Below are 25029 nucleotides of genomic sequence, written 5' to 3'. Positions count from 1 at the left end.
TCTCATAATTTTTGTTAAAAACAGCACTTCAAATAGTCTGATATGGCCACTCTAGAAACTAGATACTCCTTCTGCTTTCCAGAGTTTGTTGTTGTTGTTTGTTCAGGGGCTTTTCTGAGCTAATTCTCTGAAATGTGTACTCTTTGTCATGGCAGTTACTGAATTCTCTGCTTGGTTTGCTTAATTGTCAGCTTAAGACAGAGGTTTTCTTTAATGCCTTGAACTGGTAGATCTCCCATTTTGTGCCAAGGGACTCTTTGTGTGTGTTGAGCATAATTTCAACACTCTATCAGGTTACAATTCTGCCTTTGCCTTCACTTTTTGCTTGAATGGAGCCTCAAGGTCAGCGAGAGATGAGAGACTGGGGTTCTTTTAGGTCTTTCCCTACACAGGCATGTGTATTCTAGATCCCCAGGTATATGTTGGAGCATTTTAAAGCTTCTTTGGACAGTTCATCCCTTTGATTTTCATTTAAGTTGCTGTGTCAGCTTCTTGTTTGCTCCAACTGGTATTGCCACCTTAGGCAGCTGCAATGTTAAACGATTGTTGCTGAGTGTTTCTGGCAAACACTCTTAGGCTATGGCTTTTCCCAGTGAGTGAGCTCTGCATCAGTTCAAAAAAAAGATAAGTCATGTGTATGGGCTTTTCCAGGGAGCTGACAGTGACAATTTTTGGAGAATGAGCATTTGAGGAGCTTCAAACTTGTTCTGCCACCTCCAGTGGCTGCTCGTTTTCACAGGTACTGTGACTGTGAGGCGGTGATGGTTTTAGGGTTACCATGGGGCTGGGGAGATGGGTAAATTAAAAAGCTACAAACCTCACTGCTCTCAGCAAGGTTCAGACCTTTTTTTATAAAATTAACATTTCTTAGGTTGTTACCAGACATTGATTTTCAGAATTCGGAAAAGGTCACTTTCTTCCTAGAGTTCTTGCGGCTTTTATGGAGGACTTGATTTTCAGAGGTCCTTACTCTACCATTCCGGCAGTGCTTCTGCTGTATTTTTAGAAAGGGTTTCTTAGGACCAGGGTGGATAGAAAACCCTAACACTAAAACTGCTGATCTAAGGCTGGCACCTGCAGAGATCTGGTGAGTGGCTCCATCTGTCTCTGTAGGTTTAGCACAGCCAAGCAAAATTTCATCCTTGTCCCTTCCTGCCTCCTAACCCTTTTTCCTTCATTTGCCCATCAGTCCCTCTTTGTCTCTCTCTCTCCTCCCTTTCCTCCCTATTTCCTGTCAATAAGCATTTATTGGCCATCTCTTTAGTGCCTGGGGTCAAACTCCTGCTCTGAGGAGCCCATACTTTGGTGGAGAAGGACATGTTTGCAGAGCAGACCACCAGCACTTCAGGGAGTTCTGGGACCGAGGGAGGGATCTAGGGCTGGGGGAGCCAGGAAAAGACTGATCGATGCTCATGGAGAAAGGGGAATCCGGAAGGAGAAAAAAATCCTGCTTAAGTTCCCTAGAAAGAGGATCCCAAGGATACTGCTGGGCTTTCCCAGCTGAGAAATAGGCTACTGGGGAGACGAAAAATCCGTTCTATTATGATAAACATACAAAAACACTGAAGGACCTGTGAAGTATATTCCAGGCAAAGGCTCCCACTGGGAGATGGAGAGGCCCCATCTCCACAGGTGGGTTGGGTCAGTTCTGTCTGCAGCAGCAGCGAAAAACCCTCTCAACCAGATATTGTCCCACCAGGCAAACAAACAAACAAACAAAAACCTATCTCCCTGGGGCTCAAGAAAAGCCTGGTTTGTACAGGGGAAGGACCCAAAGCCAAGAGCTGCATGTATGTGAAACTATCTAGAAATAAACACGAGGCCCAGCCAAAGTTAATCAGAGAGGGACATCTGCTCTGTGCTACTCACACCATTCTATGACAGGCAGACCATCAGGGCATCGCGTGGGAAAGGGCAGTGAAGGGGAGGAGCTGCTGCCCACCCCTTGCCCAGCAGCTGACCTTAGACAAGACTTTTCTTCCCTTGAAGCATCAGTTTCCTTATCAACAAAATGGGGATAATAACAAATTCTTATCTTTTGCAGAGCTCTGTGTGGATCACATGAGATGAAGGACTTGAGAGGACACAGCACGGGGTCAGGGGTCCATTGAGTCCTTGATTTTCCCTTGACTTTTAGATCAGTTATGAACTGGAGTCATAATTCTAATGAGTTTTTAAGTTGAGTAATATGCTTTGTCCTAAAAAAAGTCACTATCTATTCCTCTTTTTCTTCCAAAAGGGACATCAGGAGCTTACAATAAAAGGCAATAAAATCTTTTATGAGGGCAGCAATGAGAACTGAGTGATGAAGTGTGTATTTGGCAGGCAGTGGTGCAGGGGGGGTGATTACACAGAAAATCCATTGTAATCAAATGCAAAATAGTCTCCAGCTTCTGGAAGTCAAAGCAAACAGAGTACCATGAAAGGCATTTCCTGCCAGTGAACTCTGGGGAGTTTATCTAGTAAGGAACTAGATCGGGTGTAAGCATGCAGCAAATGGAGGGGACAAGAGGCCCACGCCCAGGGCCAGGAAGAAGAATCTGAGCTTCACAGAGAGCCTGCCTTGTTTCTCCCAGATTCAGTCTGCCTGGGGTCCTCCTGATGGTGGAGCATGGTTACCACCATGCTCTCCTTATGAAGGTGCCTAGGGGCTGAGCACGTGTGCATTCATTCATTCACTGTTCTGTGCATTTCCATTCCCTGGAGCCTCCTCTGCACCAGGCTGTTAACTGCATGCTGTAGACTTGGGGTGTTATCCCCAGCCAGAGGGATTAGATAAGACTTTTTGGAGGAGATGCTTGAGCTAGGCCAAAAGGACAAAGAATAGTGAACTTGGGGTAACAGTCCACGTACAGGAGGAGAGATCTGGATGGAGGAGGATATGCGTGTAGGTTCAGAAGGGGAGGACCCTGGACATAGCCGGAGGCAGGGGGCATGGGAGGAGTAGTGGTGAGAACTGTGCTGAGACAGACTGAGGAGGACAGATGGGAGGTCTGGTGTGGGAGTGGGGAGGGAGGGATCACAGAGGATGCCCCTTGTCTGCATAGGGATGTCTGCATAGGGAAGCAGGTGGCTGGAGATCCCCTCCCTGCAATGGGGAGCTGGATGAGAGCAGGCTAGGGGAGGTGCTGCGTTCAGTGGGGCCAGGTTCAACCTCTGGGTCCAGAGAGGATGACTTGGCAAGAGGAAGGAAGAGGGGCATTATCAGCATTATGGGGGTGCCAGAGCCAAGGGGTGGGAGAGAAAGAAGGCTAAATCCATTTAAGAGGCAAGTGGGGTCCCATAGGAAAGGTATATGAGAAGGGGTCAGAGATGTGGGAGAAAACACAGGCAAGAGTCAGCGGGGGGCCCGGGGGAACAGCCAACATGAGGCTCAGAAAGAGAGACAGCAGTGCACTTGCGTCTGCCCGTGTGGCCACCTGGAGGTCAGTGGTAACCTTTGGCCAAAATGATGTGAGTGGAGTGGCAGTGAGAAGAGGCAAGGTGGAGGAGATGGGAGCCCGACAGGGGTGCGCAGCCTCCGAGGGAAGCTTCATGGTGAGTCGGGAAAAGGGTATGAGCAGAGAGTGCATTTTGGGTGGAAGGAAGATGGCAGGAGGGAGGCTGGCAGCAAGTGCAGGAGAGTCTGCAGGTTGTATGGCAGGAAAGTGAAGGGGTCTTCTCCTGGTGGCTCTGCCAAGGGAAGGACCGGCCAGGTCTGGGGAGGGATGGGGACACAGAGGAGAATCATCTTATGTCAAAGAACCCAGGGTAGCCACCCTGGGTGTGGGATCACCATCTATTCCCACAAAGACAGGAGGTCGTTTCAGAGTGGGAGATGGGGGATTACAATTTCTGAGGCTGATAATGAGCTTCAGGGAGTGGCCAAGAGCATAGAGGGGACTGTCACTGGAATTGGAACACTGGAATGATGTCAAGAAGCCAAGAAGGCAGCACTGGCCACTGAGGCTCTGGGGACAGTGGCTGGAATTGGAGGGGGAGACAGAGACCTGGTCCTTAGTTATGGGCTGGTGCAGGGACTGGCACCTCCAGCCAGGTTCCAGGTCAAGGGCAGACTTCCAGGTCAAGGTTTGGGAACTAGAAAACCTGGGACTCACCGGGATCACCTCTTCTTCCGGGCTTGCCACGCCGTCCAGGGGGGCCTAGACAGGAAAACAAGGATGGACTCTTTAAGATGGGAAGCCAGTGGGCTTGGGTACAGCCTGCCTGCTGCCAGCTGCCCCCAACTCACACGCATTGCAGCAGCCATGGGGACAGCCTGCCCACCACCTTGCTGGCTGGGAGAGTGGAGAGGAGTGTGAAGAAAGCTCTGTCTCCTGCCCCTCCCTTACTCTGCTCCCTGGATTGTCCTTACTGGTTGCATTCTCATCCCCCACTCATTCATTTAGTTATTCAATTATCTGTTTATTATTTCATTCACAAGTTCTTTCCCATTAAAAAATGTACACTGCCTAGAAACCCTTGAGGCAGGAGACTGCCACTGAGAAACTTCAGACTTACAAGAAAAATAAGGCTGAGGATGGCAGTTATCTTACGAAAGCCTGGACAAATGCTTTTTAATATTCACTAAAATAAAACAACAGAGACAGCACACCACATAAAAACACTATCAAGTGTACATGCTCAGTTGCTTCTGTCATGTCTGACTCTTTGCAACCTCATGGACTGTAGCCCACCAGGCTTCTCTGTCCATGACATTCTCCAGGCAAGAATACTGGAGTGGGTTGCCTTGCCTTCCTCCAGGGGATCTTCCCAACCCAGGGATCAAACCCAGGTCTTCCGCATTGCAGGTGATTCTTTACCATCTGATGCTCTTCTCCAAAAGACACTATCATGGCATCTCAGATGCTTAAACTCAGTGATAACAGGCTCTATCCTATCCACCTACCTCCTTCCTCTGTTCGCTAAATGCTTTGGCACCTCCCTGCCCTTCCTCACAGCTCTAAGGAGACACATAAAGTTCTTGTGATTTATTGCACATAATGTGCACACTGATGCATGTGCTTTTTGGTATCCAGTCTCATCCACATGTTTTTGCACTTTCCGAATCTGATGTAGACCATCCTGCCTTCGCCTTCTGTCCCTGGGCCTACATCAGCCCCCAAGACCAGAGTGACCGAGATGCTGAAGAGGAAGAGGGCTCTGGGTACCGGAACAGGCGGCAGGGCTCAGAGAATAGCTCAGCTGGCCTTGGAGTGGAGGGCGGGACTCATGCCTCCTTGCCTTCCCCTCCCTGTCTGTTTTCACTCCTCGTTAGTCTAACTCCCCCTGGTTCTTTCTCCTGTTTTCTCAGGTGCTGGAGAAGGTGTGCAGAAATGAAGACGCAGGCACTAGATTGTAATTTATACCTCTCTTCCTCCTGCCCCCCACTGCGCCCCCAGCTCTGGGCTGGGCCCGGAGGCAACTGAGGAACAGCCTGTGTCATAAGCACTGTCCTTTCCTGTAAACCTGGAGGAGGGCATGGCAACCCACTCCAGTATTCTTGCTGGGAAATCCCCATGGACAGAGGCGCCTGGTCGGGCTACAGTCCATGAGGTCACAAAGAGTCGGACACGACTGCGCAACTTCACGTTCCTGTAAAACTTTAAGGGGATTTCCCTGATGTTCCAGTGGTCAGGACTTTGCTTTCCAATGCAGGGGTTTTAGGTTTGATCCCTCGTAGGGGAGCTAAGATCCCACATGCCTCAGGGCCAAAAAACTAAAACATAGAACAGACGCAATATTATAACAAATTCAATAAACTTTAGAAATGGTCCCCATCAAAAAAATACTTAAAAAAAAAAAGCCAACTTTAAACCCCCTCAAAAATTCCTGGAACAACCAGAGCAGAGGCAGAGACTAGCCATGAAGCAGGTCTGCGGTAGGAGGGCTCCCTGAGAAATTAGCGTGCCTGTGTGTGTTTCCCTTTACTGTTCTCTTCATTTTTAAGCAGGTAGTCGCTCCCATTTGTGGGCTTCCTGGATAGCTCAAATGGTAAAGCATCTGTCTGCAATGCAGGAGACCCGGGTTTGATCCCTGGGTCAGGAAGATCCCCTGGAGAAGAGAATGGCAATCCACTCCAGTATTCTTGCCTGGAGAATCCCGTGGACAGAGGAGCCTGGTGGGCTACAGTCCATAGGATCACAAAGAGGCAGCCACTACTGAGCAACCAACACTTTATTTATCTTTGCCTGCGCTGAGTCTTCATTGTGGCGCGTGGGCTTTCTCTAGCTGCAGTGAGGGGAGGCTACTCTCCAGCTGTGGTGTGTGGGCTTCTCATTGCGGTGGCTTCTGTTGCTGCAGAGCATGGGGATCCAGAGTGTGGGATCAGGAGGTGTGCGGCACAGGCTTCGTTACTCTGTGGCACGTGGGATCTTCCTGGAACAGGATCGAATACGTGTCCCCTGTATTGGCAGACAGATTCTTCTCCACTGTACCACCAGGGAAGTCCTTCTTCCTTTTTAAGGCTGAATAATGGTTGGTATAGTCAAAGCTATGGTTTTTCTAGTAGTCATGTATGGATGTGAGAGTTGGACTATAAAGAAGGCTAAGCGCTGAAGAATTGATGCTTTTGAACTGTGGTGTTGGAGAAGACTCTTGAATGTCCCTTGGACAGCAAGGAGATCAAACCAGTCAGTCCTAAAGGAAATCAACCCTGGGTATTCTTTGGAAGAACTAATGCTGAAGCTGAAGCCCCAATACTTTGGTCACCTGATGTGAAGAGCTGACTCGATGGAAAAGACCCTGAGGCTGGGAAATACTGAGGGCAGGAGGTGAAGGGGCCACAGAGGATGAGATGGTTGGATGACATCTTCAACTCAATGGAGATGAATTTGAGCAAACTCTGGGAAATAGTGAAGGACGGGGAAGCCTGGCATGCTGCAGTCCATGGGATCGCCAAGAGTCAGACAGGACAGAGCGACTGAACAATAGCCCGTTGTATGTGTCTGCCATATTTTCTTCATCCATTCATCTTTTTTTTTGCTTTTCTGGGTCTTCACTGTGGTACATGGGCTCTCTAACTGTGGTGTGTAGGCTCAGTTGCCCCATGGGCATATGGGATCTTAGATCCCTGACCAGAGATTGAACCCTCATCCCCCGCATTAGAAGGTAGATTTTTAAACACTGGACCACCAGGGAAGTCCTGTCTTCAACCATTCATCTTATCAGTTGATGGAACTTGGGTTTCTTCTACCTCTTGTGAACAACGCTGCAATAACATGGGTGTGCAAGTATCTCTTCAAGATCCTTTTTCAACTGGTTGGGATACACACCCACAAGTAGAATTGCTGGATCATATGGTAATTCTATTTTTAATTTTTTGAGGAAATGCTATTCTGTTTTCTATAGTGGCTACACTATTTTATATCCCCCACCAACAGTGCACATGTGTTTTGTTATTTCTCTACATCCTTGCCAACACTTGTTACTTTCTGTCTTGTTTTTTTTTTTTGATAGTGGCCATCCTAATGGGTATGAGGTGATATCTTGTAGTTTTGACTTGCATTTCTCTAATAATTAGTGATGTTGTGTACCTGTTAGCCATTTGTATATCTTCTTTGAAGAAATGTCTATTCAGATCTTTTGCCCAGTTTTAAATTGAATTGTTCTTTTGTTGCTGAGTTGTAGGGGTTTTCTATTTATTTATTTTCAGTTGAAGGATAATTGCTTTAAAATGTTGTGTTGGGTTCTGCCACACATCAATATGAATCGGCCATAGGTATACCTATGTTCCCTCCCTCTTCAACCTTCCTCCCACCTCCCACCCCATCCCACTCCAGTAGATTGTCACGGAGCGCTGGATTGAGCTCCCTGCATCATACAGCAAATTTCCACAGGCTATTTATTTTACATATGGTAATACGTATATTTCAATGCTACTCTCTCAATTTTCTCCACCCTCTCCTTCGCCCACTGTGTCCATAAGTCTGTTCTCTATGTCTCAGTCTCTATTGCTGTTTTGGGGTTCTTTATATATATTCTGGATTTTAACCCATTTTTAGGTATAGAGTTTGCAAATATTTTCACCCATTCTGTAGGTTGCCTTTTGTCTCTGTTGATAATTTCCTTTGCTGTTTTAAGTTTCCTTAAAATTTTACTTATGTATTTCATTTTATTTTTGGCTGAACTGGGTTTTTGTTGCTGTGCTTGGGCTTTCTCCAGTTGTGGCACATGGGCTTCTCATTGTGGTGGCTTCTTTTCTTGCAGACCATGGGCTCTAGAGTGTGGGTTCAGCAGCTGTGGTGCATGGGTTTAGTTGTCTCTCGGCATGTGGAATCTTCCTAGACCAGGGATTGAACCCATGTCCCTTGCATTGTCAGGTGAATTCTTAATCACTGGACCACCAGGGAAGTCCCAGAAGTTTCAAAGTTTGATGTAGCCCAATTTGTCCATTTTTACCTATTTGACCATTAAGTTAATTTTAACTTTTAACCTTTTGTGCTAATTTTTATGTATAATATACGGTAAGGGCCCAACTTCATTCTTTTGCATGTGGATATCCAGTTTTTCTTGATAGCATTTGTTGAAGAGATTATCTTTTCCCCATTGTGTAGCCTTGGCACCTTTGTCTAAAACCATCTGACCATAAAAATGATGCAACCCTGAGTTTTTTTTTTTTAAATAAAGATTTATTTATTTATTTTTGGCTGCGCTGGGTCTTAATTGATGTGCATGGACTTTCTCTAGTTGCAGTGAGTGGGGGCTACTACTGTCTTGTGGCAGAGCACAGGCTCTAGGGTATACAGGCTTTAGTAGTTGCAGCTCTTGGACTCTGGAGCATGGGACTCTAAGTAGCTGTGGTATATGGGCTTAGCTGCCTCAAGGCATATGGAATCTTCCCAGACCAGGGACTGAACCTGTGTCCTCTGCACTGGCAGGCAGATTCTTTAACCACTGGACCATCAGGGAAGTCCCACCCCTGAGTTTGGAGAGTAGAGATTCATACCAGTTACACAGCCCTTGAGGCCCTTGAGCTTTCCTGATACCAGACAGAGACCTTGAGTTTCTTGCTGGAATGGCCCAGGACTGTATTGACCGTCAAGGCTAAGATTCTGGCACCCCATAACTGACAACAGCCCCTCACAGCAGTGTAAACAGTGTAAGCAGCCTCCAGGTCCATGATCTCAGCCAAGGCCTGGAACATCACACTGCACGTCCAACCGCCTCCAACACCTATACGCGGGTGTCTCACCAACACCTCAGACCTCTCATGGCTGAACATACATCCTGCTCTCCTCCCAGCTCCTTTGTGGGGCTGACAGTGCCTGGGAACTCTGTGAGGCTGGTCGGTGTTTAGCCTGTTCTTTCCGGGCATCCTCTGTGCTGGAGGGTGAGTGAGGGTGTGGGAACAGGAACTCCACCAGCACACCTGGGGTCATGCTCCCCTGGCTGTATGAGGGAAGAGGCCCAGCAAACTGACCCCCGGATTCTCTGCTCTCACCAGAATATAGCTGGCCTGTGATTGGCTCCACAAGGCTGCTTGGCTCTCCTGGGCCTCAGACTGAGGTGTGGGGCATAGCAGGAAAGGGGCCCAAGAGTAGGAGAGTAAGCCATGCTCTTCCTGGATCTGAAAGCTAAAGCAGCACCATGGTTTTCTGATGGTCATTATGGGGTATGACTGCAATATTCTCTGTCTGGTAACTCAAGCCAGATGAAGAAGACATTTGTTGTTGCTGAGGGAGCTGAACTAACGGATTTTTCTGGGTGGTTCTTCTGGGTGGCATAGTTAGGCAGAAGGCCCAATAAGGAGGATGTTAAGTGGGTAGGCAGCTGTCCAGGCATGGTGGGGTGCCTCCGCTTCCCAGGGCCTTTGGGGGAAGCTCCCAGCAGGCCTGGAGTGGGTGAGGAACGTGGGTACTGATGAGTGCACGTGGCCTGTGGGGCTGTAGGCCTGACAGGCTGGAAAGGACTCCCAACTGAAATGGCCTAAGTGAAGAAGGAGACTGAGGCTGCTGCTTGTGAACCCTCTGCAGCCAGTCCGAATCAGATCCCGGCAGCCTCTGTGTGAACAGCTCACAAATAGACAGCTGGTTGACCCTCTCTTCTGAAATTCACACTCAAACCTTCAACTGCCTCCGGGATAATTCTATTGAAAGGCAACATGTCCAAAGCCAAAATCACCTCCCAATTCTCCATGTGCTCCCTGACAGGGTTCTCTTCTCACCTAAGTGTGGGGATCACCAGTATCCATGAAGCCAAGCCAAAAATCACATGGAAGCCGTCTGTAGCATCCTCCTTTCCCCACACCTGAGACCTCTTCCTCATTGGCATCAGGCAAAGGCTGCCCCCACACCTAGCCTCTCCCACCTACCCTTCCTGCCATACCTTGCTTGTTCTCCCCCTAACAGAAGATAGTCCACTGCAGCCTGCAGTCTGCATTGTGTGTAGCCTAAGTTGCCTCCTCACAATTTCTTGGCATTCTCTTTAAAAGACTGTCAAATCCAATGAGATCCATGGCTTAGAAGAGATGCAAGATGACCTAATTTGATGTCCAGGGTTGTTGAGATGAGGGATACTTTTTCCTCCTCCTTTCTTCCCATGGCAGGAGATGCAGGTGCTAAGGCCTGCCATGCTTGATAAATAGAGGCCCTGGGAGCGGGGAGTGCCAGAGCTGAGCCTCATGCTGACTACTAGTCTCCCGATCTGCTTCTTTTGCAAACAGACAGGCCTTGCACACAAGAAGCTTGCATGGTGAAACCTGCAGTTGTGGGGGCAGTGGTGGGGTGGAACGGCAGGAAGCACGGCCCTTCATGAATTTCTGGATTGTCAGGTGCTGAGGGCTGGTCAGGGGCAGAAGTCCTGGTTCAGCATCTACTAGGCACCACTCCAGTTACTTATCTAGCAAACATAAACTTGGAACCCTTTGTGCTCGGGGTCTCCTGTGGCTCATCCAAGGAGCTCAACTATTCCCTGCTCATCCCTCTCGTATGCCTTGTACAGAGGGGAACTCTGAGGCTAAGTGAGGCTAAAGGACTTGCCTACCTAAGGCCACATGGGCTTCCCAAGTGGCGCTAGTGGTAAAGAATGACCTGCCAATGCAGGGGATGTAAGAGACGTGAGTTCGATCCCTGGGTCGGGAAGATACTCTGGAGGAGTATGGCATGGCAACCCATTCCAGTATTCTTGCCTGGAGAATCTCATGGATGGAAAAGCCTGGTGGGCTATAGGCCATGGGGTCACAAAGAGTTGGACACAACTGAAGCGACTTGGCACATATGCCTGCATACAAGGCCACGCAGCTGGTGCTTTGGGGAGCCCTTCATCATCAGTCTGTGATTCCTAAGGTATAAGGGCAGTTGTGCCAGATATGTCAACCCCCCAGGCAGGCAGCCTTGGCAACAGAAGGGGTGGCCACCCTGGGGTGAGCAACAGGGCAGATAGGCCACCCCCCGGCATCTGGGCAGGCCTACAGCATGTTGTCCTGGGCTCCCAGGGAAAGCTGGGCCAGCTGGTTGCAGCTCAGATGTTCTCCAAACAAGCAAAACCAGGCTTCCGGCCCAGCAGTGTGCCCCAGAGTTTCCACTTGTTGGTTTTCCTCTGTTCCTTCATTTCCACAGTAGGACAATGTTTCCCTCTGCTGGCACAGACTCAGACACTCAGGCTGCCCTGGAAGGCACCTGGGAATCTGTCTTGATCAACTTGTTGATGTACAGATGGAGAATATAAGGTCTTGCCCAAGGATGCTTTTGTAAGAATAGTCCTGGCTGGAGAGTCTCCAGGTGATGAAGACCAACTCAGTCTGTCCTCACCTCTGTGTGACCCACACAGCTCTGGATCAGGGGCTGGTGGTCGTGGGGACCCTGGTGTTTCACAGTGGGTGCTGCTGTGGTGGCATCTGCAAAGCTTCTTTCCAGAGGCTTTGCGCAACAGACACCCACAGGTGATGCTGGTGCAGAAAGGGAAAAAACATGACTGACAAGAAGCTGTTTAACCTCTCTGCGCTTTGGGTTCCCAATCCACAAGGATAAAAGTTTAGGGGTGATGGCAACCACGCCTGCCTTGCAGAACTATTCAACAGATGAGTTGATAGCAGACACACCAGCATGGGGGCACAAAAGAGGGACTTATTTGGGATTGAAAGAAATAACACAGGGGCCTCTGGTGCATTAGCATCTGGGTATTTGATGTAACTGGATTACATGCTTCCCAAGGTGCGTAAAGCCTGAGACAGGGTAGCTATATTTCAGTTTAGCTCAAGTATGGGGTAGTGGGCAGGGTTTGAGTCCAGAGGCTGGCTGAACCCTCAATTACACCCTGATCTTGAGCCCACAAGAGCAGGGCCAGTCTGGAGCCTTTCCATGTACCTGATTACAGTGGGTCTGCGGACCCGGGGATCAGGATGCATGGGTAGAATGGTCTGGAAACGAGATTTCTGAAACAAATCCTGAGGTTTCAGGCATAGCATGGGTTAGTGAGGGCTCTGCTTGTGACAACCGTCTGCATGTTAAGTAACTCCAGGGAGGATGATGCTTTTCTCAAGCACCCTTTGAGGCCAAAGTGGAATCGTTTCTAACTGATAAAAATCTGACCTCTGGTTGGACTTGAGAACTCGTGTCACTGACCCACTTCAAAGGGGGCCTGAACCCTGACAGGCTCCAGGGAGGCCTGAGCACTGAGGACCTGCTGGTCTCCCTCAATCCTTCTGGGCACCTCCCTCCGCTGAGCACGCCTCCTCCAGCAATGCCTGCCTTATTGCTGTCCTCTCACAACCCTGGGGCCAACCCAGGGCCAGCCTGCCCAGGCCTCTCCCTCTCTTGCTTCCCCTGGATCCAACGGTTACTAAGCCACCCTCCCCCACCCAGCCCCCACTCTTCCCACCTGCAAGTCCCTAAGGGTAGGAGCTGTTGTGTAACTTATCTAATTGAATCTATACTCAGTTTTGAAAATGTTTTAAATCCTCTCCACTCTTTCTTCTCTAAATATTGGGAAAACCGAGGCTCAGAGAAATCAAGAAAGTTTCCCAGATGCAACAGCAAAAGGTGGAAGCAGCTTAAATGCCCATCCATGGGTGAATGAATAAACAAAATTTATTACAATATATATGTGTGATGGAATTTTATTCAGTCTTAAAAAGGAACGAAATTCCTGCACATACTGCAACATGGATGGACTTTGATGACATTATACTGAGTGAAATAAACCAATCACGAAAGGAAAAATACTGTATGATTCCACTTATGTGAGTTATCTGGAGTAGTCAGATTCATAGAGACAGAAAGAACGGTGATTGCCAGGGGCTGGAGGGGTGGGGTGAGGAGAATGGGGAATTAGTGTTTAATGGGGACAGAGTTTTGGTTTGGAAGATGAAACAAGTTCTGTAGATGGATGGTTGCCCAATGATGCGAATGTACCTTATACCCTTAAATTATATACTTAAAAATTGTAAATTTTAAATTATGTGTATTTTACCACAATTAAAAACAAAAGAAAAGAAATGCTCCCTGGGTTCTCAGGCACCAAGGGCCAGAGTGAAATGTGAACTCAGGTCAGCCTAGTGGAGACCATGGTAATGCTGCTGGCAGCACAGTTATCACGATACCACTGAGCATCTGCTGAGAGCCTGGAACTGTGTGGTCATGCGGGACAGTGGTGTTGTCCCCCAGGGTACATAGCAAGGAGGTGGCAGGTCTGTGTGACTCCAGGGCCCGTCCTCCAAACTCCTTGGCTACTGTGATTAAGGCTGTCCCCAAATGTGTCCACCTCCTCCGAGGTCTTCAGACCCGGTCCTCTGGCATTGGAGGCCCCTTTATCTGACCTTCTTCCCAGGACTCCAGGAAGAGAGTGGTTCTGAATCCCCTAGACATTCAGCCTGGAGTTCCCTAAGATTGCCCAGGGCCCCAGGGCCATTGTGGGGGTAGAAGGCAGGGGGAATTCCTGGATTTGAGCTTCTATGACCACATCATTAAAACATCTCCCTAGATCATTTGTTTTACAAGTTTCAGACCAACCTCGGAGCTGGAAACTTCCACCATGCTCGTCTCCAGCTTGGCCTCACAGGGCCCTCTGTCCCTCGGAGGAGGGAGGCAGTGTACCCTGTGAATGCCTCTGGGATGGCCTGGGGGACACTGCACTCTGGGAGGGGACACTGACCCTGGGAGAGGCTGGCTAGCTGGCAGGCTGTTTGGGTTCCAGAGGTCACGCTGTCCTCCAGGAATTAAAATCACAGTCTCTTGCTCAGCAAGTACAGCTCACTTCAAGGCATTTAGGTCCTGCAGGCTCATCCTTCACCATCCATCACACTTGTAAGCCCAACGGCTTGTTGTAAGGTCCCAAAGCAGTTTGGAGAAGCAATGCCTCAGGCTGCTGGGGCTGTAAGGCAAAGGTTTGTTTGGAACTATGATGGTTGTCCAGGTGAATGAAGACCCCTACTGCCCCAGTGATCAGACCTGGTTAGCCTGCTTGAACATCATGTCAAAGTAGCAGAGGCCACCTTGGGTGGGGGGCTGGGCTAGGGCTGGTGGATGGCCCCAAACTCACATTCACCAAGGGCCTCAGATATGAATGCTGATGCTTCCTCCAAAGGAGTGGACAGTTTTGGACAGACACTCTGTTCAAGAAAAAAATACAAAAAACCTCGAATAGCCAAAGTAATCTTGAGAAAGAAGAATGGAACTGGAGGAATCAACCTGCCTGACTTCAGACTCTACTACAAAGCCACAGTCATCAAGACAGTATGGTACTGGCACAAAGACAGAAATATAGATCAATGGAGCAGAATAGAAAGCCCAGAGATAAATCCACGAACCTATGGACACCTTATCTTTGACAAAGGAGGCAAGGATATACAATGGAAAAAAGACAACCTCTTTAACAAGTGGTGCTGGGAAAACTGGTCAACCACTTGTGAAAGAATGAAACTAGAACACTTTCTAACACCATACACAAAAATAAACTCAAAATGGATTAAAGATCTAAATGTAAGACCAGAAACTATAAAACTCCTAGAGGAGAACATAGGCAAAACACTCTCCGACATAAATCACAGCAAGATCCTCTATGACCCACCTCCCAGAATATTGGAAATAAAAGCAAAACTAAACAAATGGGACCTAATGAAACTTAAAAGCTTTTGCACTACAAAGGAAACTATAAGCAAGGTGAAAAGACAGCCCTCAGATTGGGAGAAAATAATAGCAAATGAAGAAACAGACAAAGGATTAATCTCAAAAATATACAAGCAACTCCTGCAGCTCAATTCCAGAAAAATAAATGACCCAATCAAAAAATGGGCCAAAGAACTAAACAGACATTTCTCCAAAGAAGACATACAGATGGCTAACAAACACATGAAAAGATGCTCAACATCACTCATTATCAGAGAAATGCAAATCAAAACCACAATGAGGTACCATTACACGCCAGTCAGGATGGCTGCTATCCAAAAGTCTACAAGCAATAAATGCTGGAGAGGGTGTGGAGAAAAGGGAACCCTCTTACACTGTTGGTGGGAATGCAAACTAGTACAGCCGCTATGGAAAACAGTGTGGAGATTTCTTAAAAAACTGGAAATAGAACTGCCATATGACCCAGCAATCCCACTTCTGGGCATACACCCGAGGAAATCAGATCTGAAAGAGACACTGCACCCCAATGTTTCATCACCAGCACTGTTTTATAATAGCCAGGACATGGAAGCAACCTAGATGCCCATCAGCAGACGAAATGGATAAGGAAGCTGTGGTACATATACACCATGGAATATTACTCAGCTGTTAAAAAAAAAGAATTCATTTGAATCAGTCCTAATGAGATGGATGAAAACTGGAGCCCCTTATACAGAGTGAAGTAAGCCAGAAAGATAAAGAACATTACAGCATACTAACACATATATATGGAATTTAGAAAGATGGTAACGACAACCCTATATGCAAAACAGAAAAGAGACACAGAAATACAGAACAGACTTTTGAACTCTGTGGGAGAATGTGAGGGTGGGATATTTCAAAAGAACAGCATGTATACTATCTATGGTGAAACAGATCACCAGCCAGGTGGGAATGCATGAGACAAGTGCTCGGGCCTGGTGCACTGGAAGACCCAGAGGAATCGGGTGGAGAGGGAGGTGGGAGGGGGGATCGGGATGGGGAATACGTGTAAATCTATGGCTGATTCATATCAATGTATGACAAAACCCACTGAAATGTTGTGAAGTAATTAGCCTCCAACTAATAAAAAAAAAAAAAAAGAAAATATTTGGGAAAATATCTCCAAAATAAATTCATATAGAATAAATATCAACATAGTTAAAATAAAATTATATCTAAAATTTAAAAAAAAAAAAAGAAAAACTAGAGACAGGTGGTACCATTGTTTACACGTGGCACTAACCTCCATTCCATGGTACTAACTCATATTCTTCACATCTAACCTTGGAGGAAAGCTACTATTATGATCTGTATCTCATAGTTGGAGAAACTGAGGCACAGAGAGATTAACTGAGCTCTGAGGTTAGACAGCTGGTGTGGACGGGGCTGCTGAGCATTGAGATCCTGAGCCCTGGCATCCCAACCCTGCCACTGGCCTCTTGCAGAAGATGCTTGTGGAAGGTGGGCAGGTAGAGTGGGGTCACAGTTTTTATACCCAGTTCTTGGCATTTGTTGTTATTATTTTTTAAAAAATATACTGTGAACCACACAAAATGGAAGGGGCCCAGAGGTGGTTCTTAGAAGTCTGTGAATTAAATACTGAAATAAAAGACCACATGCTGCCAACACTGAAGCAGACTCTGGCCTGCTTTTGGCATGCCCATCAGAAATATCTATTGTTTCCAGGCTGGTTTCTCTCCCAAGTCAGGAGCAACTTTAATAAGGCATTTTGTTTTTTATTTTTTTCCTCTCTTTTAAAAAAAAATTAAATTGGAGGAGAATTGCTTTCCCATGTGGTGTTGGTTCCTGCCATACATCATAAAAAGGCATTTAAAATGGGATCAAGGAGTCCAGGCCCATTACTTACGCTGGCAGCACCCCAGACCCAAGAGCCAACTCCTGAGGGTCCCCAGGGTCCCGGTGGGAGGGGACTCAGAAGACGGGGTGCAGCAGGCCTGGGCGGGGCAGTGGGGCGGCTGACACATGCTGAGCCAATGCAGGCTATATCCTGGGTGATTTTACTGTCTCTTTAATTCTGCTGGCAACTCTGAGATGTGGATGTAATGGGTTTGCTCACAGCAAAGAAACCGAGGCCCAAGGTGAGGTGACCTGTTCAAGTCAGGGCTGGTCAGGAGCCAGGAGCTGGACCAGAGCTCTTGTTGCCACTAGCACGACACTCCTAAGTGTCTCCTTTTTGGGAAAATGGACCATGGTATAGGCACCAGAGCTAAAGAAATGGACTGCCTCACCCAGAGGATCCGGAGAGAAGCAGAATACAAGTGGAGGGGATGAGGTATTAGTACCTGGTTTCTGGGTCAGAGCAACAGGGATCATGGAAGGGCTTTCAGGAAAGGGCCTCTGTGCCTTAGAGTGGAGATTTCAAGGGACTATTTGAAGGGGTTCTTTTAAGTGACAGATGGGTAAGTCACAACCCTTGGCTCAGGCAGCTGAAGGGAGGGCTAAGTAAACTTGCATGAAGAGTGAGAAGCCCCTCAGAGGGAAAGAGAGAGATAATGGCCCATCTTTTCTCTTGGGCTCAAGGCCATGAGTACATCTCCAGGACTAGAGAGGCCCTGATTGGCCAGTTGACTTGGACTGGAAGGGCTAAGTGGGAAGTTCCAGGAAAGGGAGAAGGACTTTCTTGAGCTCCTCAAGGGTGAAGGTAGAGTCAGGTTAACCTGAATGTGGAAAGAGCTGGTGCCCAGGCTAAGAAAGGCATGTAAAGAAACTGTGGCTCCTGACTGCTGGTTCTTGTGCAGGCGGCGAGGGTGTCCGGGCCATTGGCTGTGAGGGGTCGGTGTTGGGAGGTCAGCAGTGAGTGGGAGAGCCGAGGGCAGGTCTCTGAGGCTCAGTCAGACCCAGATCTGTGCTAGTGAGAATTGGCTTCTTCCCAGAGCCTATCATCTCCTGGGATTCTGTTTCCAGTTGGAAAACAGACTCCAGAGAAGCAACACAGAAACAAGCACACCCCAAAGACACCAAATTCCTCAGTTCTCCATTCACCCCAAAGCCTTAATCACTGACACATGGGCCAGTGTATCCCCTCAAACTTAATGAAGGCCAGGATTTATTGCTTTCAGAGAATGAAAAGCTTTTATTGTTTTTTTTAAACTTAAAAGCCACCCATGTGAGCTTTGATTTCCAAGAGAATTCCTCCTAACCTACATGTTAAAAGTCCAGTCAGAAAGTCCTAGAAAAGAGCAAGTGAGGCCTTCAGAGCATGGCCAACATGCTGGTGGTCATGGACTTAGGAAGCGACCCACAGGAAAAAGCTGGCCACTCAGCTTGCCCCACCCTGCTCTGAGGTAATTTGACTCTAAATGGCCTTGGACCTAGGCCTCCCACTCCTGGGGACAGGAGAACAGAGTTCTCCTGAGGGAAGGGCATGCCAGCCCCCAGAAAGGCCTGGGGTGCTTTAACGTCCACATCCAGGAAGTGAGGGCAGCAAGTGAGCAATCAAGCGACCAGCCACCCCAGTGTGCTCAGGACTAAGAAGTTTTCTGGGCCTTTCAGTTTTAAAAGTGGGACAGGCCCAGGCAAACCAGATGGTTGGTCACTTCAGCGGGCAGCCTGTGAGGAATTAGGCTCTCCACACAGTCCCATCTCCCACTGTCTCCCTTCACTCCACACCTACACCTCCTGCTATGTGGTCTTGCTTCTGCTTCTCAAGCCAGCCAGGCCTTGTCCTTTCTCAGGGCCTGTGTTCCGTCTGTCTGGGGCTCTCCTCACATGGCTGGGGTATCTCTGCATGGTTGACTCTTTGTTGAGCTTCCTGGACACCTTCACTGGTCACCATCTCTGGCATGTTTTCTTGTTTTATTTTCTTACAGTCACTTACCTCTACCTGGCTTATTCATTTCTTTTTTAGTGCTCAGGGGATGGGGAGGTTGGAACCAAGTTTTGAGTTTATAATACCCAAGGGACACCAGTTCTGGGTTCATAAACCACCAGCCATTATTTCTACAACCACCACCACCAGGATTACTGCAGTGTACACTCAGAATTTACTGTGTCCTGGGTACTGTTCTGAGCTCTGTCATATCAGTCTTCCTGTAATTTTCATAGCCACTCTATGGATGTAAGAGTTGGACTATAAAGAAAGCTGAGCATCAAAGAATTGATGCTTTTGAACTGTGGAGTTGGAGAAGACTCTTTTGAGAGTCCCTTGGACTGCAAGGAGATCCAACCAGTCAATCCTAAAGGAAATCAGTCCTGAATATTCATTGGAAGGACTGATGCTGAAGCTGAAACTCCAATACTCTGGCCACCTGATGCTAAAACCGACTCATTTGAAAAGACCCTGATGCTGGGAAAGATTGAAGGTGGGAGGAGAAGGGGAAGATAGAGGATAAGATGGTTGGATGGTATCACCGACTCAATGGAAATGAGTTTGAGTAAACTCTGGGAGTTGGTGATGGACAGGGAAGCCTGGCGTGCTACAGTCCATGGGGTTGCAAAGAGTCAGACATGACTGAGCAACTGAATGGAACTGAACCCTAAACCTCATTCTACTGAGGAGAAAACTGGACCCAGAGAGAACAAGTCACTGGCTTGAGGTCACTATCAGTGGCAAGGTCAGGACTTGACCAGGTGGTCTGGTGCCAGAGATCATGCTCTGAGCCACAGGCTATTCTGTTTCAGGATTAGGTGAGGTGGGGCAGAAGCCCCTTATGAATCCTCGTGGAAGCTGGTGGAATGGCCTAAATCAAAGTTCTTACCCCAACCCCACCCCAATTCTCTATCTGAATTCCCAGTCTCTGTGAACAGTATTACCATTTACCCAGGAGCCCTCAGGAATGTGGGTGGATCCATCCCACTCACACTTCCTGAGCAGCTGACCAGGTCTTGGCCTTGTCCTGGAATTTTATGTGTATTACTGTGAACCACACAACAACTCCATGTGGTGGGGGCTATTATGCCAATTTTATAGCACCAAGAGGTTAAAGAACATGCACCAGATGACAGAGTCAGAAGAGAAAGAACCAGAGTCTGCCCCTCTCTGTTCCTACTGAGTCTGGTACCAGCATCTCTCCCTGGGTCAATGGTCACAGCCTCGTCCCTGGCTCCCATGTTTGCTTTCATTCTCTGTCCCACAGTCAGTACAGTCCTTCTAAACCACAAACCTGATCATGCCGCTTCCTTTAAAGCCTTTCACAGGCTCCCCTCTGACCTTGGGCCATAGCCTGAGCTTTGGCCAAGGTCCTTCCATGTTGAGCCAGACTTTGGCCTGCGCGGCCCATCTCCTACTTGTCCTCCATATATTACTCCTGGCCCAGAACACACCAAGGCCCCTGAGCTGCATGTCCTTTCTCAAATACCAGCCAGAATAATTCCTATTCATCCTTCAAGACCCAGCTAAGACATGGACCCTTCCCTGGGAAGCCTTCCTGGCTGCCACTCTTGGGCCAGGGATATTCAACACTTATTGCACTGGGATGAGGCTGTCTGCCCAGCTCGCTCTCTGTCTGTCTGCTAGACTGTGAGCCTCACAAAGTGGAGGCCACATTCAATTTGCCTTGGTCCTCCAAGAGCCTGGCCCTGGCTCAGGTCAAATCCAGTTAAACTGGACTAAGGTGGATGGTCACCAGCAGCCATGCAAAAATGCTCTGGACTTTAGGGTGTCCATCAGCAGCTTGTCTCAGGGTCTGATCTTTGCTGGGGGTTGGAAAAGGAAAAGATGTAAGTTTTTCTCTTTAATTATTGAGCACCTGGGCTTGACCCATTCTGTCCACTGGGGTAGGAAGATGCCCAGTGATGAACCAACGGCCAGCTGCCATGGTCTTTTAGCCGGGGCTGTTGGAAATCACTTGGGGCAGATTTAGCCCTGGTAAACCACTCTCTGGGGAAATCCTTGAGCCCCCAGATAATTAGCTGCATGTGTGTGGGAGACAGGCCTGTTTTTCCCCCAAAGATTTATGAGAAGAAGGAGTATTCTCATTGACCTCCCTTTCAGGAAAGGCCTCTTTCTGGAACACTTGCTGAGTATTCCATCAACAGTACAGCACATATGCTTGCAGTAAGCCTGCCTGACATCATCACACCCGGCATATGTTTCTTGTCTCATACGCATTTTAGCACTCGCTTTGGTGACTATATGTATTTCTGAGGGTCCCTAAACATAGCTCCGAATGAAGCACTTATAATTCATCCTTCATGAAAGCCACCACTGGTCTTTCTAAACATACTTGGAAGTGGACTCAAAGTTTATTTAGAAAAAAAAAATTTTTAGTAGACAGAAAGAGAGTGTTTGTGAATTCTTTCTCCTAACCCCTCCCCTTTGAGACCTTGGGAACAACTCCTTCGGCTCACAGACACTGACACCCTCAGAGGAGAATGGGAACGGGTGAACATGGGCCATCTCTTTGCCCAGGCATTTCTCTAGTTCCTCCTCAGTTTATTCACCTGCTATGCTATTTCTCCCTCCATCCTAATTTCCCTTTCCTTCCTTCTAGTCATGTGCTCATCCATATATCCCGCTGTAGAAAAACTACTCACTACATAGTTCTGAATGAATGAAAGACTCTGTTCATCTAGACAATCAAATATCCACCTAAATATTTGTTCATCTATTCATCCAGCTGTTAAGTTATTAATCCCTGCTTATTCTTCCTGTTGATCACCCATCCACCCATCCATCCATTCAATCATTCGTCTGTCTTTCCATCCATCCAACATTAACCCACTCTGTGCCAGGCTCTGGGGATACTCAAAGAAATACATCTGGTTCTGTTCTTAAGCAGCTCACAAGTTTCTGGGGTATGATATGCAAACAGTCAATTACAGCACAGCGTGGGAAGTGATCTTAGATGTGCAGGTGCTGGGGGGAGGCCTGGGGAAGGGGCGTGGATGCCTGGGAGCAGTTCCAGTACAGAAGGGGATATAGAGCCCGCCTTCCCTATCTCCTAGAACTAATGGGGTGGCAACTTGGGGTGAATGGAGTCAACAGTCTCTCCAAAGCCATTCCACTTCTGCCTTGCAGACATTTACTGTCAGAAACACACTTCTTGATGGGGCCCACTCAGATGTCCTCTCTAGTGATCCTGCATTCCCATTCTGCAGAGGACAAACCAGGGCTCAGGAGGAGGGATAGGCAGAAACAATCAGCAGAACCTTCATATCAGAGTCTGAGGACAGGTGGTGAGCCCCTGCAGACTGCTGCAGCCATCGGCCAGTGGTTAGCCCTCAGGACAACACCAACCTCTGGCTTATATACTCCCAATTTGAAAACTTCCAGAGTGCTTGGGACTCGGGCCCTGTTGCTTGGGATCCGGGCTCTCTCTGTACCCCATTTGTCCCAGAGCTAACTAGAAATTCCTGGCAGGTAAGTTGTGGTCCCTCTCTGGGAAGCAGAGTGCTCAAAGGACCCCTCAAATCCTGACATTTCAGCGCCTCCCTTCTCCTGGCCCCATGCCAAGGGCTGACAACAAGGATCTTGCTTGCAGAGCAGGGACCATGCCTCTCAAACTCTAGGCTCTGGCCAAGCCTTAGGCTCTGGAACCTGCAGAGAATGGCTATGGTTCAACAAGCATTGTGGGTGCTGGACTGACCAACATTGCCTTGCCTGTGTGAGGATGGCAGGGTGTTCCCTCCACTGCGTAAGGCAGTCCCCCTGCCTTCTCTGGTTGAGTGTATCCCCTTCATCACAGGGTCATCTTCCATGCCTCCCTTGTCCACATACCCTGGTTCAGTTATAAGCCCTGCCCATGGTCTCTGTAATCCCTGTCAAATGGGCCCTCTCAGCCTCACTGCTTTCAACCATCTATAGCAGCCTCCTCATGGACCTCCCTTTCCCCAGGCTTGTTTCTCCTATCCAGTGTCTTCCCTGATTTCCCCATCCAAGGCACCTTTCTAAATCTAGCCATGTCACTCCTCCTTAGGAGAACATCAAAGCCCATGGCCACTTCCTTAACATAGAAGTAGGATCATTAAAAGAGTTATGTGTTCAAATTCTGCTCTGTCCAGCAAGCTCAGGTAAGTCTGGGCCTCATTTTCCCCATCTATAAAGTGGGCATATTAATACCTTTCCCACAAAGCAGTTTTTGTTAGAATTATGGCTGCAATATAGAGGAAAGCTTTTTCCCAAAACAATGCCTCAGAAAGGAAGGAGTCATTTTATATTCAAGTCTTTAGAGAAGCCTTTTGTTTCATGTGGTATATGCCCAATTAGTTTATTTAAAAAATAGCAACAAAATACCATTTGGTAAAAACACACAACCTAAACCATTCCTAATTAACATTAGTTCTAGAGGCTTCCCTGGTGGCTCAGAATGTAAGGAATCTGCCTGCAATGAAGGAGACCTGGGTTCGATCTCCGGATGGGGAAGATCCTGGAGAAGGGAATGGCAACCCACTCCAGTATTCTTGTTTGGAGTATTCATTCCAGTATCCCACGGAAAGAAGATTCTGGCGGGCTACAGTCCATGGGGTCTCAAAGAGTTGGACACGACTGAGCAACTACCACTTTCACTTTCTTTCTAGATGCTTAAAGAGGTAACCCTAGGTATCTATTTAAAAAAAATAAAAGAATCCAGGAATTTAAGGATGGGAGATGGAATTTATTTCTACTACTTCCAGAAACCTGAGTTCCAAGGACAAAATAGGTCAGGAGAGGAAACACAAGCAACAATATTTAGGAAGCTGGGGAGTAGACAAATGAGAGAAATGCAGAAATGGGACAACCAGTATTTTAAGCCAGGATTCAGGACACCTCAAAAGCAACCAAAACAAATACCCAAAGCCCAGAAACTGGAAGCACCGTACAGCTGATGAGCTAGAATCTAGACCAGGAGTCTCAAGCCATGGCTCACAGGCCAAATTTTGCTCACCCTCTATATTTGTAAATAAAACTTTATTAGGACATAGCCATGTTCATTTTTTTTTTTTTTAATGAACTACCAATGGCTGTTTTTTGGAGAAGCAATGGCACCCCACTCTATTACTCTTGCCTGGAAAATCCCACGGATGGAGGAGCTTGGTAGGCTGCAGTCCATGGGGTCTCTAAGAGTAGGACAAGACTGAGCAACTTCACTCTCACTTTTCATTTTCATGCACTGGAGAAGGAAGTGGCAACCCACTTCAGTGTTCTTGCCTGGAGAATCCCAGGGATGGGGGAGCCTGGACACAAGTGAAGCGACTTAGCAGCAGCAGTAGCATGGCTGTTTTTATGCTACAAAGGTAGAGTTAAGTAGTTGCGATGGAGATTGTATTAGTCTCTGATCTGGCAGATGCCATTCTTCAAACTGTGCAGAAGCTTGGGGGTTTATTTTCCAGACAGAGGAAAGAGGAAAGGCTATAGCACATTCAGGAAACCAGGCACAAACAAGGGAGGGTTACCATTAAGTGAATATTTACACACGGAATATGGAGACCCACATATCTCTCCTTCTCGACACAGATCCCTTCCTTTGCTGCCAGGTGGGAGGTGGGAAGGCTCTTCCTTGGGAATGTGATCAACCCAGGAGAAAGACTCAACCACCTCATGCTCCTGTGGAGCCATAATAAGCAGTTCCATCTGGGTCAGTGGAGCTGCCAGCCAGCTGTTTAGGCTGAAAAACAAGTCTAAGGTACTGGACACCTCTTACAGAGGGCAAAACAAATGGAGAAAGTAACTCAGAGGAAACTGGCTTTCAAAAACATAAAACTTAAAAAATCCATAAATAATAAGCTCAGAGATAATAGTGGATATAATTTACATGAAACAAGATCAGGATGCTATTAAAAAGGAATACTCAGAGAACATTTGCACACAAATTCTTTCAAATTAAAAACATGACAGCAAAGATTGAAATTCCATGAGAAAGAGTTGTGAGAGAAAGGTTGGGGGAAGTCATCAAGAAAGGAGAACAAGACAAACAGATGCAGATAATTGGAAAGAGGAGATAAGAAAATCAGTCCAGGAAATCATGATTTGACAACGGACTGCCCCCTGTTTCTTTGCCCCTCAATAAAAAACAATCTTACAAAG

General features: G+C 47.6%; 1 protein-coding gene across 2 annotated transcripts in view; it reads right to left on the bottom strand.

The window, feature by feature from the left end:
• COL23A1 (collagen type XXIII alpha 1 chain) overlaps positions 1–25029 on the bottom strand; it is a 376188-nt gene that overhangs the window by 64710 nt on the left and 286449 nt on the right. For both annotated transcript variants that reach the window (XM_043465726.1, XM_043465727.1), the window contains exon 3: positions 4098–4142. In XM_043465726.1, the coding sequence (XP_043321661.1) occupies positions 4098–4142 (45 nt within the window). The remainder of the gene's footprint in view (positions 1–4097; positions 4143–25029) is intronic.

Source organism: Cervus canadensis, chromosome 4, assembly GCF_019320065.1.
Source record: "Cervus canadensis isolate Bull #8, Minnesota chromosome 4, ASM1932006v1, whole genome shotgun sequence".
Classification (NCBI taxonomy): Eukaryota; Metazoa; Chordata; class Mammalia; order Artiodactyla; family Cervidae; genus Cervus; species Cervus canadensis.
This window is presented reverse-complemented; position numbering and strand designations above follow the sequence as displayed.